At 40.6% G+C, this 15,949-nt stretch overlaps 1 protein-coding gene across 9 annotated transcripts in view; it reads right to left on the bottom strand.

Moving 5' to 3' along the window:
• The window catches only part of stau2 (staufen double-stranded RNA binding protein 2), a 364,656-nt gene that overhangs the window by 153,436 nt on the left and 195,271 nt on the right, over nt 1-15,949 (bottom strand). For all 9 annotated transcript variants that reach the window (XM_072253656.1, XM_072253677.1, XM_072253693.1 and 6 more), the window contains 3 exons: nt 15,097-15,234; nt 2,199-2,330; nt 1,718-1,772 (listed from right to left, as the gene is read on the bottom strand). In XM_072253656.1, the coding sequence (XP_072109757.1) occupies nt 1,718-1,772; nt 2,199-2,330; nt 15,097-15,234 (325 nt within the window). The remainder of the gene's footprint in view (nt 1-1,717; nt 1,773-2,198; nt 2,331-15,096; nt 15,235-15,949) is intronic.

Below are 15,949 nucleotides of genomic sequence, written 5' to 3'. Positions count from 1 at the left end.
AATTAAGATCAAGTTTAAAAGTGATAATCAGAAGATTAGAATCAGGATAATTTTACCATTAAATGGTGCACCACAGGAAGTTGTTAGTCTTTTTTACCCGTGTTAGCTTTTTTCTCTTAACCCTATAAATGTTTTAGCCCTTCATTACCTTCTTTTTCCACTGATTTTTACTTCTGCCCTACACCCTTCCAGATGACATCTAACTGCATCGTTCTATTCTTCCAGTAAATTAGCTAAGGGGTCTGTATCTGTTTAAACAGACTTCTCACATCGTCTTTTCCCCTTTAAAGGCTTGTATGTATATTATCATTAAGTCTATTTTGAAACTCACTTCAAAACTGTACAATTTAATTCATCCTACTTCTTGTCAGTCTTTCAATTAAAATTAATTACTTCATGTTCCCAAGTTCTGTTTAATTTGCCATACCATCTGCCCATTTTGCCAGTCTGCCCACATTCCTAAAGTCGATCATTTATCCTCCTTGTTGCTTATCTCGTTCCCAAACTCGGATTATCTGCAAATCTAAGACATATCAAAAGAACAGTGGTCCCTGGGGAACCATTTAAATTCAATCCAAAAAACACCATTTATTGCTTTCTGCTTTGTTTCTTTGCCAATTCCGTATTCATGCTGCCACTGTCGTTTTAATCCCTAGGAGGTTAATTTGTCTAACAAAGGCCTTTTATAAATTCATATACACAATCTTCAATCTTCTCTGCAACTTCATTAAAGGACTGAAACAGGTTAGTCAAATGCAATTTTCCTTTAACAAAGCTATGGTGACTTTCATTAGCTATTATTTTACAACATTCATTTGTTCAGGATTATGATTTTGAAATATTTCCCTGCCACTGACATTAGGCTGCCTAATTTTTAGCTATCAGATTTCTTTCTTTTCCTTTTTCTCAATATAGTTACAAAATATGCAATTCTTTCACCCTCTAGCACAATCTCCATATCTAAAGGAGATAACTCCAGTAACATCCATCAAACATCCAGCCTTCCATCAAAACTATTCAATCCAATCTGAAGGAATTTCCTGCTTTAAATTCAACCAGTTATCTAATTTTATCCCAATCAATGATGCCTCCTCCTCTATTATTAATTGGCACCTTTCTCTTTACTAGCGAAACCAAATATAAAATACTGATTTGAGACCTTAGGCATGTCCTCTGCTTCCACAAAAAAGATTCCTTCTTCGACCTTTAATGGCCTCATCATTTCTTAATCCACAATTAGTTATTTTTATAAATTTTCTTTATGTTGGTTCTTTACAGATGTAAACCTTAAATTCCCAAACATCCTGGTTATCTTAGGAGCTCTAAATTTGAATACTCTAAACTTCTTTTTCACCAAAATGCTTTTGCTTTGTATCTCTCAAGCTCTTCCCTGAAGGCTTTTCATTGTTCCACTATGTCTTACTGACCAATTCTTGGTTCAAACTTATCTAAGCTGGATAATTATTCAGCAAGTAATAATGAAACCGCTCCCTCGAAGCTGGGGATCAAAAGGAGCATCAATGTTCAATGCTCAAGCACTTCTGCAGCCTACATTTTGGTATTGCATACTTCAGTTATTTTAAAGCACATTAATAAGTAAAAAAAAAACAAAGGCTTGGGCCACTATAAATAAAAAATAAACTTGAATTGAAGGTTGGAAATAAGTTAAAATGCATTTAGTCATAAAATGTTTTTTTCAAGATTAAAAACTACTCACTATTTGGCTGATCTGCAAAAGTGACCTTTCGTCCATCCCAGCTCTTCTCAACTGGCTACAAAGTTAAAACGAAACATAAATACCAAGCACAAAATTTATCATCAGATCTAAAAACAGAATTAAGATAAGACCATAAGACAAAGGAGCAGAAGTAGGCCATTTGGCCCATCGAGTCTGCACCGCCATTTTATCATGAGCTGATCCATTCTCCCACTTAGTCCCACTTCCCTACCTTCTCACCATAACCTTTGATGCCCTGGTTACTCAGATACCTATCAATCTCTGTCTTAAATACACCCAGTGACTTGGCCTCCACTGCCGCCCGTGGCAACAAATTCCACAGATTCACCACCCTCTGGCTTAAAAAATGTCTTCGCATATGCATTAATAATGCATTATCTCATATTTCATTATCCACTTGTATTTGTTTCTTATCTCTTAGAATTCAATTTTAAAAAGAGAAATTAAAATTTATGCTTACCTTTTCCTGTGGATTTTGACTTGGGATGGACGCTTTGTACCCAAGCTGCAGTAACATGGCCTCTGCAGCATTCCTCTTGGCAACTTTCTTGTTTGGACCTGTTCCTGTTGCTATCTCAATGCCTACTTTGACCTAAAGGAATAACAGAGCAGTTATACATTTCTATTTAATTCTCATTACTGTATCTGCATTCACAAATGGTTACATTTTATTAACCGTTACAAATAGACTTTCATTGAAATGTCTACATTTCTGAGTATGATCCAGACAAGTACATTTTTTAATCCAAAGTTAAATAGTAATTTAACAGCAAAATATTGAACTGCTTAATATTTCCTGTTTTAATTTCATATTTCCAGCATCTGTAGCATTAGATTTCAGAGAAAAAAATACAGAACTATTTACTGGTTATGGTGGAGTAATACAGTTCCTGAGCATATAAAAAAACATTTAAGGGCTTTTTAAAAAGGTGCCTTTTAGTGCCCTTGTACTTAATTTTAAGTAACTTCCTGAAGTCTCATAAATGGACGCAATTAGCAGAAACTCATCATGGTGATTAATTGCATTTTAGGAATTAATCTGCAGTTCCGCACAGGGGACAGGGTTGTGAGGAGGCGGCACAGGGCAGTCAGCTACGGACAAAAAAATCTGTAAAATTCAATTTGTACTCAGTATTTACACACAAATATTAGCAGCAGTCCCTGGCAGATGATCCTGCAGCTGACCCAGGGGTACTGTTGAAGGTGCAGTAGGCAGCAATGCTAAGCAGGAAACATCTTCCTGTAAATCTCACTGAAAATTTTGCACTGGGTGTTTCAGGGATTGTGTAAATGTTGTTGGGAGCTCACAGAAATTCCAGGCCACATCCTGGTATAGTAGTATTACCTTTCCAGAGAAAAATAAGTGGGAAATTCAAAATGAAAAGTCTACAAAGAAGCTCATATCAAATGTAGAGATGGATGAAACAATTCAAATAAAAAAAGCAGTGTATAGTCGGCAGACAGATAGAACGGATTTATATTGTACCTTTTAGAATATCCCAAGCTGCTTCAAGGCTAAAGATTGCTTTGGAAGTGTAGCCACCGCCTTTTTCCTAGTTATGTTTACAAACTCAGAGCAGTGCTACAATAAATGACCAATTGTTCTTACTTATATGTTTTAGGTGAGATAAAACTGGCAAGCAGGAAGCCAGAAGAACTTGTCTTTATCTGTAAATGGTTTTACAATTATTAATAAGAAACACAGCTCTGCCAATGACGCTGCTCCGATTCTATTCTGTTTAGTGGTGCTAAACTAGATTATGTGCTGGAGCATGAATGATTCAGAAGCAAAATTGCCACAAATATAACAAACTGAAACTTGTGAGGACAATACCACTGAGTTATTTGTGGTCATTGTAAAGACAGCTGGAGCTTATATTGGGGATACTGAACAAGTTACTTGTAAGATCATTAAAAATAATGCATTCTGCACATCTGAGAGCTCAAAACAATGGCCAAGATAAACACAAACTAATGTGGAAAGTGGCTTTAATTAAATTTGTTGATGGAATGTCTATGGAAAGATAAGGTATGGGTCTTTAAATGAGAGATCTAAATAAGTCTGAAATAGGCAACACATTTAAATTCAATAATACAGCTCAGGAAAACTTAACAACTGGAAAATCATTCACAAGCTCCAAAAACAGTTGGGAATCAGGTTAACCCAGACTGCAGCACTACTGCTTACATCTTCAGGTGCCTCTCTAGCTATTAGTACATTTGTCATCTCATTTACTGACTGAAGTTTTGTTCTCCCTCACAATTTTCACCTGGCATAAAATCCCCCCAAAAATGCAACAAGCAAGATTCCTCCAGAATGAGATGCTCTAAAAATTGTCATTTCTTAGTGAGCAAAGGAACAACTAGGTTTTACCAATCTGGTTTGCCTGACTCTCACTATGCATATGTACCCTGACTGCTTAGGCCATTGGGATCAAGGTCAGACTCATTCTCATCCAGGCAGCTGTAGCTTCTGTTTGACACATCTTTAAATACTCTGCTCATCACTGCATGAGAGATGTAATCCAAACACCATACTCAAGAGAAAAACACTTGTAATGACACAGGAGGCAATCTTTTGACCTACCTACTTTATGTTCAGTCCATAGAATAAGGCAAAGTCTAAAACTCTGACCAACTTCCACAGATGTGTGGTGGAGAGTGTACTGACTGGTTGCATCATGGCCTGGTATGGAAACACCAATCCCCTTGAACAGAAAAGCCTACTAAAAGTAGTGGATACAGGCCAGTCCGTCACGGGGAAAGCCCTCCCCACCACTGAGCAGATTTACAAGGAGTGCTGTCGCAGGAAAGCAGCATCCATCGTCAAGGAACCCCACCATCCAGGCTATGCTCTCTTCTTGCTTGCCAGCAGGAAGGAGGAAAGTCCCTCACTTCCAGATTCAGCACCTGCAGATTTTCTCTTGTTTATGGCTGCATCTGAGCCCTTTTTGTTGATGGTCATCTTCAAAATGAAGCCCGATAACAGAAAAAATATTTTTGAAAATTCTATTTGTGCATCTTTAAGAGAGCTTTATATTACATGTAATTATTTTTGTCAATCTTTACTTTCAATGCTTGGCAGGAATTCCACACACAAAAAAAAAGAACAGCAGAAAATACCATCAGCATTTCAGTAACCTCATTAGAGTGCAATCTGTAACTGCTGAAAAAAGACACCAGTTTTCCCAAGTGAAAAATGGCACAGTGTAGGTTATGAACAGGATGTCAATGTAATCAGTAAACTAGATTTCTCATTAGTAATTGCCAAGCAATGAGGGTAAGGACCATTCTTACTGATCTGTGATTTGTACACATTATGTAAAGGATTAAGGAAATTCAAAAATAGCAGCATTTTTCACAATGTTACTTCATTGTCAGATGATGTAATCACCTCTTTCCCCACACCACATTCTAATATCCTGAGGACTATCAGATCATTGAAGCCCTCCGTTGGTCAGGTTTAATCATGGAATGCAAACCAGGGCAGTATGATATGGAGAATAAGCTGTTGCCCTTGCAGTAGGCTCCCCCTCTCCAAACAGCTGATGAATCCACAGGAATGGCAGACAGCAATATAGTTTGGCACCAGCGGCTTGCTGGAGTTGCCAGTCAGCATTCAATTCAGCCTAGGACTGCCTTGGGTACTCCAGCTCCAGATTTTTCGTCTGGGTTTAGTCCTGAAGTTTTCCTCAAGAGTGGGTATAACCACAAGGCAGTGGAGGTTTGAGGTCAGTTTTCCTGAGCTGCCAACCACACCGGTGACCCTATCTGCCCAAAGCGACTGGTTTTAAGTTGCCAGTGATCTGCCTTTGCCCTTTCTCCTGTCAGTAGAAACAGTTTCACTAGGCTTGGTTGTTAAAGGCTATTTGAGACGCACAACACTGGGTGCGTTTAACAGGGCCTGGGAGCTTATTCTCACTACTCCACCAGCTCCAGCTGTAACAACCATAAGGAACCATTTTTTAAAAAAAGCACTTGTTGTGTATCTCCACCATTTTGGTTAATGTGTCTGATTTAACAATGGCATTCAACATCGCCATTTTAAAAAATATTTTCCTATAAGTAACAATTGGATTTTTTATATTTAAGTAGTAACATAGAATACTTCAAATTTAATTCACAATATAATTAACCAAGACAGTAGGGAAAAAGATATATACAGTGGAGGAGAATAAAGTCTAGCAGTTCAAGACCAATTTTGACTTAAAATATTAACTGATACTTCTGGTAAAACATCACTGCATTGGAATCAATGATGCAGGTTAACATATGCACTGCACACTCATGAACAGAAGTGACCATATGAACTTATTCTGCCATGAACCGGAGAGTGGATGGTGGGGATAGAAGAGTGAATCAGGAAATTGCAAAGGTAATATTCCCTTTGAAATACTGTACGGGGACAGGAATGGTAAAAATTCTCTGGCGATAAAACCTTATTAAAGTGGTGAAATGGAAACAAGAACCACTTAGCAAGAACAATTGCGAATATTAGTCATAGAAAACTACAGCAAGAAGCAGGCCCTTTGGCCCATCTAGTCCATGCTGAACCATCTAAACTGCCTAGTCCCATTGACCTGCAAACGGACCGTAGCTCTCCAAATCCCTCCCATCCATATATACCCATCCAAACTTCTCTTAAACTTTGAAATCAAAATTGCATTCACCACTTGCGCTGGCAGCTCGCACCACACTCACAACCCTCTGAGTGAAGAAGTTTCCCCTCGTATTCCCCTTAAATAGTTCACCTTTCGCCTTTAACCCATGACCTTTAGTTGCATTGGAAAAAGCCTGTTTGCATTTACCCCATCTATACCCTTCATAATCTTACATACCTGAGTCAAATCTCCCCTTAATCTTCTACATTCTAGAAAATAAAGTTCTAAAGTTCTAACCTATTCAATCTTTCTTTATAACTCAGGTGCTCCAGTCCCAGCAACATCCTTGTAAACTTACTCTGTATTTTCAATCTTATTTGCTTTTTTCCTGAAGGTTGGTGACTAAAACTGCACATAATACTGCCAATTAGGCCTACCAATGTCTTATACAACTTCAGCATAACATCCCAACTCCTGTACTCAATAGTTTGATTGGTGAAGGCCAATAAGCCAAAAACTTTCTTAATGACCATATTTACCTGTGACACCACTTTCAATGAATTATGGACATACATTCCCAGATCCCTTTGTTCTATCACACTCCTCAATGCTCTACCACACACTGTGTAAGACCTACCCTGGGTGAACCCCCAAAGTACAACATTTCACACGTCTGTATTAAATTCCATCAGCCATTTTTCCAGCTGGCACAGATCGCATTGCAAGCTTTGATAGTCTTCCTTGCTGTCCACTGCAGCCACAAATTTGCTGATCCAATTAGCCACATTATCATCCGGATTGTTGATACAGATGACAAACAACAACAGACCCAGTACCAATTCCTACAGCACTCCACTAGTCACAGGCCTCCAGTCAGATAGGCAACCATCTCCTACCACTCTCTGGCTTCTCCCTCAAAGCCAATGTCCAGTCCAATTTACTACCTCATGCGATTGAACCTTCCTGACCAATTTCCTACACGGGACCTTGTCAAATGCCTTGCTAAAGTTCATTTTGACAACATTGTTTTGTCTTGATCAACTTTCCTGGTAACCTCCTCAAAAAACTCTGTAAGATTGGTTAGACGCCGCATCCCACACACAAAGCCCTGGTGACTCTACCTAACCAGTCCTTCTCAATCCAAATACTCATAATCCAATCTCTTAGAGTACCTTCTAATGACTTTCCCACTACTGATACCAGCTCTTTACTTCATCCATCCCCCTCCAGATTTCACCTATCACCCAGCGTTTCTCTCTCCACTCCCCCACCTTTTAAACCTACTCAGCAATTTTTCACTAGCACTGCCGAAGGATTTCGGCCGGAAATGTCGACTGTACTTTTTTTCCCCATAAATGCTCCCTGGCCTGCTGAGTTCCTCCAGCATTTTGTGTGTTGCAGTTGAAATGCTGACTCATCTGGAAGGACTGTTTGTGGCCCTTAATGGTGGTGATTGGGCAGGTGCAGCACCTCCTCCACTTGCAGGGACCACCATTTTGGGCCCCAAACAGTCCATCCAGGTGAGGCACATACTTAATCTGTTAATATCTCCCTGTAATGTAATGTCTTTATCCATAAAACCTACAAAGCAGCATAATTGCATCTGTTTTTATAGTCACCAGGATTCCTGGCTGGCTTTTACATTTATGCCCTATTGCTACTTATTTATTTCTTTGAAAAAAAGAACAGAAGGGTTCTCATCTCTCAAGGTTATCAATACCCTCAAGATCATCTGTTATCCTACCTGTGAACAGACCTGTCTAATCTAATCAACAGTTTACCGCATTGCACTGTAATCAACCCTCTTAAATCTAGAAACCCAGTAGCTGCTTTTATGTTCTTCCTTTCAAGCACTACAACAGCTTCAAATGCATTATGGTCACTATCAGATAAATATTGTGTTACTTGCTAGGTTTTTGAATAAATCTGTCCCACTGCTTATGAAAAAAAATTGACACAGGAAGCTATCTCAAACAAACTCAAGAAGTTCTGTCATTGTGAATGTATCTGCTTATCCAAAATTGGATGGCAGTTGAAATTCCCATTAAACCACCTTATCTATTACCTAGTCTGTGCATTTATCTTTGTCACTTTGATACCACAGACTCTTAAATTATTCTCTGTTCTTACTGATTTTATATATAAAATCTCCAGTGTCTCTTGCCTCTGGCTATTGCTTCCCTCATTGCCGAAGTGATTTCAGCATTAATTACAAAGTAGTCACTTATCACCAACTTTTTTTCCTTTCTGCAAACTTTAAATATATTTAGTGCTTACTGTTTACTGTCCTGCAGCCTTAGTACAGCAATGGTTTCCATGCCAAACCCTTCCAGTTGAATGCACCGGCATTTCATTCCATTGGTTCTTTATACTCTGTGCTTGTATAAATAAGTGCTCATTTGGACTAAACATTCTAACATGACTTGTGCTAATGTTTTACTTAAAATTCTTATCTCCCACTCTAGATTGAACTATATTAACACATATTGTGTTCTCTTTAACTGTAGTGACACACTCTTGCTGTAAAATAACTATTTATAGTTCTTTTCCAAAGTCCTCATCATCATAACCCAGAAACTGGTGGGGAAACAGGCCAGTAGGCTTCTTCTCCCAACTGCATTGCATGCAAAGTGTCACCGCTTAATCTGTTCTGCACCTGACACTATTTAATTTATGCACTTTACCTTGCTTATTTATGCATAAATCTTCTGTAGGTTTTATCCTTCCTCTCCTAAGTTATTGTGTGTAATACATGTTATGGGTACTACTGTGCTTTACACCCTGGTTCAGAGAAACATTGTCTCAGTTGACGATATACGTGTATATAGGTAAATGAAAATAAACCTGAATTGACTAATGAATTTAGCATTCCTAGTTCATATTAGATAGCATCAATTCCAGTGGTACATCTTTTCTCCCTGTCTAAATTTCAGCAAGGTAACCTCTTATTCCTCCAAATTCTAAACTATAAGCCTTTTCTGTACAAGCTCTCTGCAGAGGACAAGTTGTTCATTCTAAGAACCAACCTGGTTCCTTGCACTTTCTCAAATGTAACTATATTGTTCCTTTGATAAAGACAACATCCAGACATGTACACAATGTGGGACTCACGTCCAGTACTGTATCCTGTGAATCAGCAACTTCCACAAGGATTACAGTGGAACATTCCACCAGCAGTTTGAGTATTGTTCCATGCATGTCACAGTGTGAGTGCTGTGCTACATGTATTCTGTTAGCTGTATTCTGTGCTACATGTGTACATGTTAGCTGTGTTCTGTGCTGTGCAATACATGTGTGTGAACTGCATTAAGCACCATATAGACTTCATAATGAAATGCAGGGTATTATGTGGTAAAGGGTAAAGCTGTAGGAACATGTTAAACATGTGAATACTGTGAATTTACTGTGTTGGCACCCTCTCACATGGTTATGTCCAACAGTGTAATGATTAACAGTCTGAAAATGACACAGAAATTGGTGGAGTTCTAGATGAAGAAGGATATGGTGGGACATAGACCAGCTGGGAAGATGGGCATTGTGGATGGAACTTAATCCAAACGAGTGTAAGGTAATGCAGTTGGGAGAGTCAAGTTCTGGTAGGACATGTGAAGTACATGGCAGGGGGCTGAGCAGTGTTGATGTACATAACTTGCCGAAAGTGGTGACACTGGTGCAGAGGGTAGTGCAGGCAGCTTTTGGTGAGCTTGACTCCATCGACTAGGGCATTGAGTACAAGAGTTGGGGCATCATGTTTTAGTTGTACAAAACACTGACCAGACTGTGTGGTTCTGGTTACCACCCTGCTGCTAGGATGCGGTAGCAACAGAGAGAGTGCAGAAGAGACTCACCACCATGCTGCCCGGAATGAAGGGCTGCACTTATAAGGAGAGGTTGGAGAGGCTGGATTTATCCTCACTGGATAAAGACTTTTTTTCTAGGGGAGAGGATTTCTGGACTATTGATCTGTTTTCAAACATGCTGTTTTGTTTTTACTTTAATGTGAGGTTAAGGAAGGAGAAGCAGCAACTGTTTGAAACATGTAACAGGTTTGATTGTTTACTGTGAGGCCAGCGGTGAATAAAAAGGCAGCATGATCCAGTGGAGCGATATCTCCCTAGGGTGTGGTCTCTGCCATATACAATGGCGGGGATCTCACGGGCAAGCTGTCCACTCTACATTTCTGGCTGACACGTGCTTCAGATTATCATTTGCATTCGTGCTAGGTCCCACCATCATTGAGGGTGAGACTGATCACAGAACATTTCAGTTTTTGTCTCCCACTATCCACAGCTGGCTTGGGTTACAGAATGCAAATCTGAACCAGGATTGCCGAGCGCAGACATACTGAATTGCACCGTGACCAGTTTGCTTTGTACATTGAACCTGGGCTGGTCTGCAGGCTGTGGTAACACAGTGGGATGGTCAGGGCAATGAAGATACAGAATGGTATTTGGCCATTGGGCAGGTGGAGCTGCCACTGATGGAAAGGTTAAGATTCTGAAGGAGATGAATTGCAAAGATATTTTCCTTTGCAGACGAATCTGGAACTAGGGGCATGGAGGTGGGGTGGGGGGAGGGGGTACCATGAATCATACAGTACAAATACAGACCTTCAAGCTACCACATCCATCTAACTGATACTGTCCTGTCGCCAGAGTTAGGACAGTATCTCATACCTTGTCTATTTAACTATGTGTTTAAATGACTCTTAATCATAGTAATTGTATCTAAATCCACCACCTCTAAGATATCAACCACAGTTAAGAAAAAATTACCCTTTTAAAACTTCTGCCTTCCATCTTAAACTTTTGCCCTTGTTTTTGATGTCCCCACCATAGGTTCTAACCATCTACCCTGTCTATGTCTTTTATAACTTTATATACCTCTATTAGCCTCCTTCACTCCAGGGAAAGCAAGCCCAGCCTGTTCAATCTCTCCTCATAACTAAAGTCTGCCAATCCAGGCATCCATCTGCAGGGCTAATGGCACTGGAAATGCACGCCCTAATTTCAAGTCCCTGAATTGATCCACTCAGCTTTTTAATGTTTGGTTGCAGTGTACTTTGGAACAGTTGGCCATTACCATATCACCACCGGACTGAAAATCTCACTGCTTTACCAGTCCTGGTGAAGGGTCTCAATCCAAATCATCGACAGTCTGTTTCCCCCACAGACATCACTGGTCTACTGAGTTCCTCCAGCACTTGGTGCAGCACTCTAGCTTATGTTTTTGCTGCAGTTCCCAGCACCTGCAGTCTTGTCTCAAACTTGCTGCTTGATGCGTTTAAAAGTATTTGTTGAAAGCAGCATCACAGGTAGGCGGGGTGGTGAAAAAGACATGTAACATGCTGGCCTTCATAAGTCAGGGCATTGAGTACAGGTATTGGGACATTGTGTTGCAGTTGTTTAAGTTATTGGTGAGGTTGTACCTGTGTATAGTTTCGGTCACCCTGTTATGGGAAAAGCCCGGTTAAACTGGAGAGGGTGCAAAAAAAAATTTACAAAAGAAAGATGATTAACAGTCTTTTCCCCAGGATTGGGGAGATTCAAAATTCCCCCGACAATTCCACTCTCAAATTCTAAATTGCACATTCTGTTATGATTTGCTTCTTTATGACACCAATATTGGGGGAGGGGACACAACAGACAGATTTTGCAGCTCCATCTGGAAAAATGGGACTGAAAATGGCAGATGGAAGTAAATACAATCAGCTGTGAGATGTTACACTCTGATAGACAGACAGATAGATAGATAGATAGATACTTTATCGATCCCAAAGGAAATAACAGTGTCACAGTAGCATTACAAGTGTACAGATATACAAATATTAGAAGAGAAGTAAGAAAGAATAAAAAATAAGTTACCTCAAACAGCCTAACAGGAGGGGGCATCACTTCCCTGGCTATAGGTTGACAGAGGCAGAGGGTAAGAATGACCTCATATAGCATTCTTTGGAGCAGTGCAGTTGTCTTAGTCTTTTACTAAAAGTGTTCCTCTGTTCAGCCAAAGTGGCATGCAGAGGGTGAGAAACATTGTCCAGAATTGTGAGGATTTTGCATTGGGTCCTTTGTTCTACCACAGCCTCCAGTGCATCCAGTTTGACTCCTATAACAGAGCCAGCCTTTCTAATTAGTTTATTGAGCCCGTTGGCATCACCTATGTTAATGCCATTGCCTCAGCACGCCACCTCACAGAAGATTGTATTGGCAACAACAGACAGGTAGAACATGCTAAGGAGAGGCCTGCATACTCCAAATGACCTAAGTTCCCTCAGGAAGTAGAAGCGATTCTGGCCCTTCTTGTACATAACCTCTGTGTTGGTGCTCCTCTGAAGCCTGTCATCCAGGAGCACCCCCAGGTACTTGTAGGTCCTCACCACATCCACATCCTCACCGTCAATAGTAACAGGGAGCAGAGCAGGCTTAGCCTCCCTAAAGTCCATCACCATCTCCTTTGTCTTACTGATGTTGAACTGCAGATGATTCATGACAAACCAGGGTAGGACTAACACAGTGAACGTTAGGGCATCAAGGATTGCGGGAAAACTGAGGAATCTGGGAATACAGATCCACAATTCCTTGAAAGTAGTTCACAGGCAGATAGGGTCATAAAGAGAGCTTTTGGCACATTGGCCCTCATAAATCAAGTATTGAGTACAGGAGCTCGGATGTTGTGTTGAAGTTGTATAAAACGTTGGTGAGGTCGAATTTGGAGTAGCATCTGCAGTTTTGGTCACCTACCTATCTGAGTTATATGAAAAGGTTGAATAGGTTAGGAACGTAAACACGAGGAAATCTGCAGATGCTGGAAATTCAAACAACACACACACAAAATGCTGGTGGAACGTAGCAGGCCAGGCAGCACCTATAGGAAGAAGTACAGTCGACATTTCGGTCCCAGACCCTTCATCAGGACTAACTGAAAGAAGAGATACTAAGAGATTTGAAAGTGGGAGGGGGAAGGGGAGATCCAAAATGATAGGAGAAGACAGGAGGGGGAGGGATGGAGGGATGGAGGTAAGTTGATTGGCAAAAGGGATACAAGGCTGGAGAAGGAAGAGGATCATGGGACAGGAAGGCTAGGCAGAAAGACAGGGGGAGGGGAGCCCAGAGGATGGAGAGGAGGCAAGGAGTTATAGTGAGAGGGACAGAGGGAGAAAAAAGAGAGAAAAAAAGGGGGGGGGGGGAATAAAAAATAATAAATAAATAACGGATGGGGTACGAGGGGGAGGTGGGGCATTAACAGAAATTAGAGAAGTCAATGTTCATGTCATCAGGTTGGAGACTGCCCAGACGAAATATAAGGTGCTACACATGCCCTTACACTTCCTCCCTCACCACCATTCAGGGCCTCAGACAGTCCTTCCAGGTGAGGTGCACTTCACCTGTGAGTCGGCTGGGGTGATATACTGCGTCCGGTGCTCCCAATGTGGTCTTCTATATATTGGCAAGACCCGACGCAGACTGGGAGATCATTTTGCTGACCACCTACACTCTGTCCACCAGAGAAAGCCGGATCTCCCAGTGGCCACACATTTTAATTCCACGTCCCATTCCCATTCTGATATGTCTATCCACGGCCTCCTCTACTGTCAAGATGAAGCCACACTCAGGTTGGAGGAACAATACCTTATATTCCATCTGGGTAGCCTCCAACCTGATGGCATGAACATTGACTTCTCTAACTTCTGTTAATGCCCCACTTCCCCTTCGTACCCATCCGTTATTTATTTATTTATTTATTAATTATTATTATTTTTAATTTTTTCTCTCTCTCTCCTTTTTCTCCCTCTGTCCCTCTCACTATACCCCTTGCCCATCCTCTGGGCTTTCCCCTCCCCCTTTCTTTCTCCTTAGGCCTCCCATCCCATGATCCTCTCATATCCCTTTTACCGATCAATTTTCTAGCTCTTGGCTCCATCCCTCCCTCTCCTGTCTTCTCCTATCATTTCTGATCTCCCCCCTCCCTCCCACTTTCAAATCTCTTACTATCTCTTCTTTCAGTTAGTCCTGACGAAGGGTCTTGGCCCGAAACGTCGACTGTACCTCTTTCTATAGATGCTGCCTGGCCTGCTGCATTCACCAGCATTTTCTGTGTGTTGCTTGAATAGGTTTGGACTTTATTCCCTGAAGTGTAGGAGAATGAGGAGAGATTTGATAGAGGTATACAAAATTATGAGTGGTATAGATAGGGTAAATCAAGCAGCCTTTTTCCACTGCAGTTGGATGAGACAAACTAGAAGTTGTGGATTACGAGGTGAAAAGTGAAATATTTAAGGGGAACTTCACTCAGAGGGTGGTGAGTACATGGAATGAGCTGCCAGCGGAAGTGGCGGATGCGGGTTAGATTTGAATGTTTAAATGAAGTTTGGATAAGCACATGGATGGGAGCGATACAGGTGTAGGTTAATGGTACAAGGCAGAATAATAGTTTGCACAGACTAAATGGGTCAAAGGGCCTGTTTCTGTGTTGTGCTCTAAAATTCTATGTTTATGACTATTTTCTGTGAATTCTCTTTGGGTGCTGAAGACTAAAGTTCAGTGAGTTAGAATGATAAAGTATGTGCAAATTAAGTCAGTTACCATTTTAATGTCATTGTTCATAGTTCTACGTGCGAAAAGTATAGAGGTACTCCTTAATGTGGTCTGAACTTCCAGGAAACATGAGAATTAAGATGCTGCCTCTGTAGAGTTTGTTTTAGACAATTCTAAAGATAAATTATGCTTAATAATTCTGTAAGGCAACTAGGCAATGTACCTGCATAACAAACTCTCTGCGACGAGGAAGACCTTTCTCCGATAGAAGAAGATATTCAGGTTCTTTCTCTTTCTTTGCCTGCTGTATCTGGGCCAATCGACTGATGGGATTCATACCTTGGCCATATTCTGGACTCGTCTGTAACAAAAATAATTCATGAAATAGAAAGCACACAATGGAGTGTATTTGCACTGGTGGAAAGAGAAGACTAAGATAATTTAGCAGTGACAGACAGATCTCATGCCTCAATTAATGACAGCAACCCCACTTAAATGTGAGGCTAATAATTTTACTTACAACCTTTGATGGCTAATTTTTGCAATGGCATTTTCTTTAATTTTAAACATTTCTGATTTTCAGAGGCACTGAAAGCTTATTTTGATTTGAAAAATGCAAAACAAAACATAAGAATATTAATCTATTTCAAAAGAGAAAAACTGCTGGAGGAACACAGCAGGTCAGGCAATGTCTGTGGAGGCCAGAGGGATGGTCGTTATTTCATGTTGAGGTTCTGCATCAGGACTGAGAACGTAGAGGGAAGATAGCCAATATAAAGAGGTGAGGGGGAAGGGTGATATAGGCTGGTAGGTGATTGGTGGAATTAGGTGAAGAGGGGTTGACAGGTAGATGGATCCAGCTGGGAGAGGGAAGGGTGGAGACATTACCAGAGACAGGGAGGTGACTGTTAAGAGTCAAAGGGGTGCAGATTATGGAATCTGAAAAGAAAGGGATGGCATCTGCAGTCCACTGCGTCTCCAGTGCTGCAAATTAATGAACATTGTTTAGATATCTTCATTTCACATTATAAACCAAAAAAAAATCATTTTAACAAAGGTTTGCAACCCCATACAAA

Source organism: Mobula birostris, chromosome 1 (genome assembly GCF_030028105.1).
Source record: "Mobula birostris isolate sMobBir1 chromosome 1, sMobBir1.hap1, whole genome shotgun sequence".
In the NCBI taxonomy this organism is placed as follows: domain Eukaryota; kingdom Metazoa; phylum Chordata; class Chondrichthyes; order Myliobatiformes; family Myliobatidae; genus Mobula; species Mobula birostris.
Note: the sequence above shows the minus strand (reverse complement) of the source record. Positions and strands in the feature narration are given on the sequence as shown.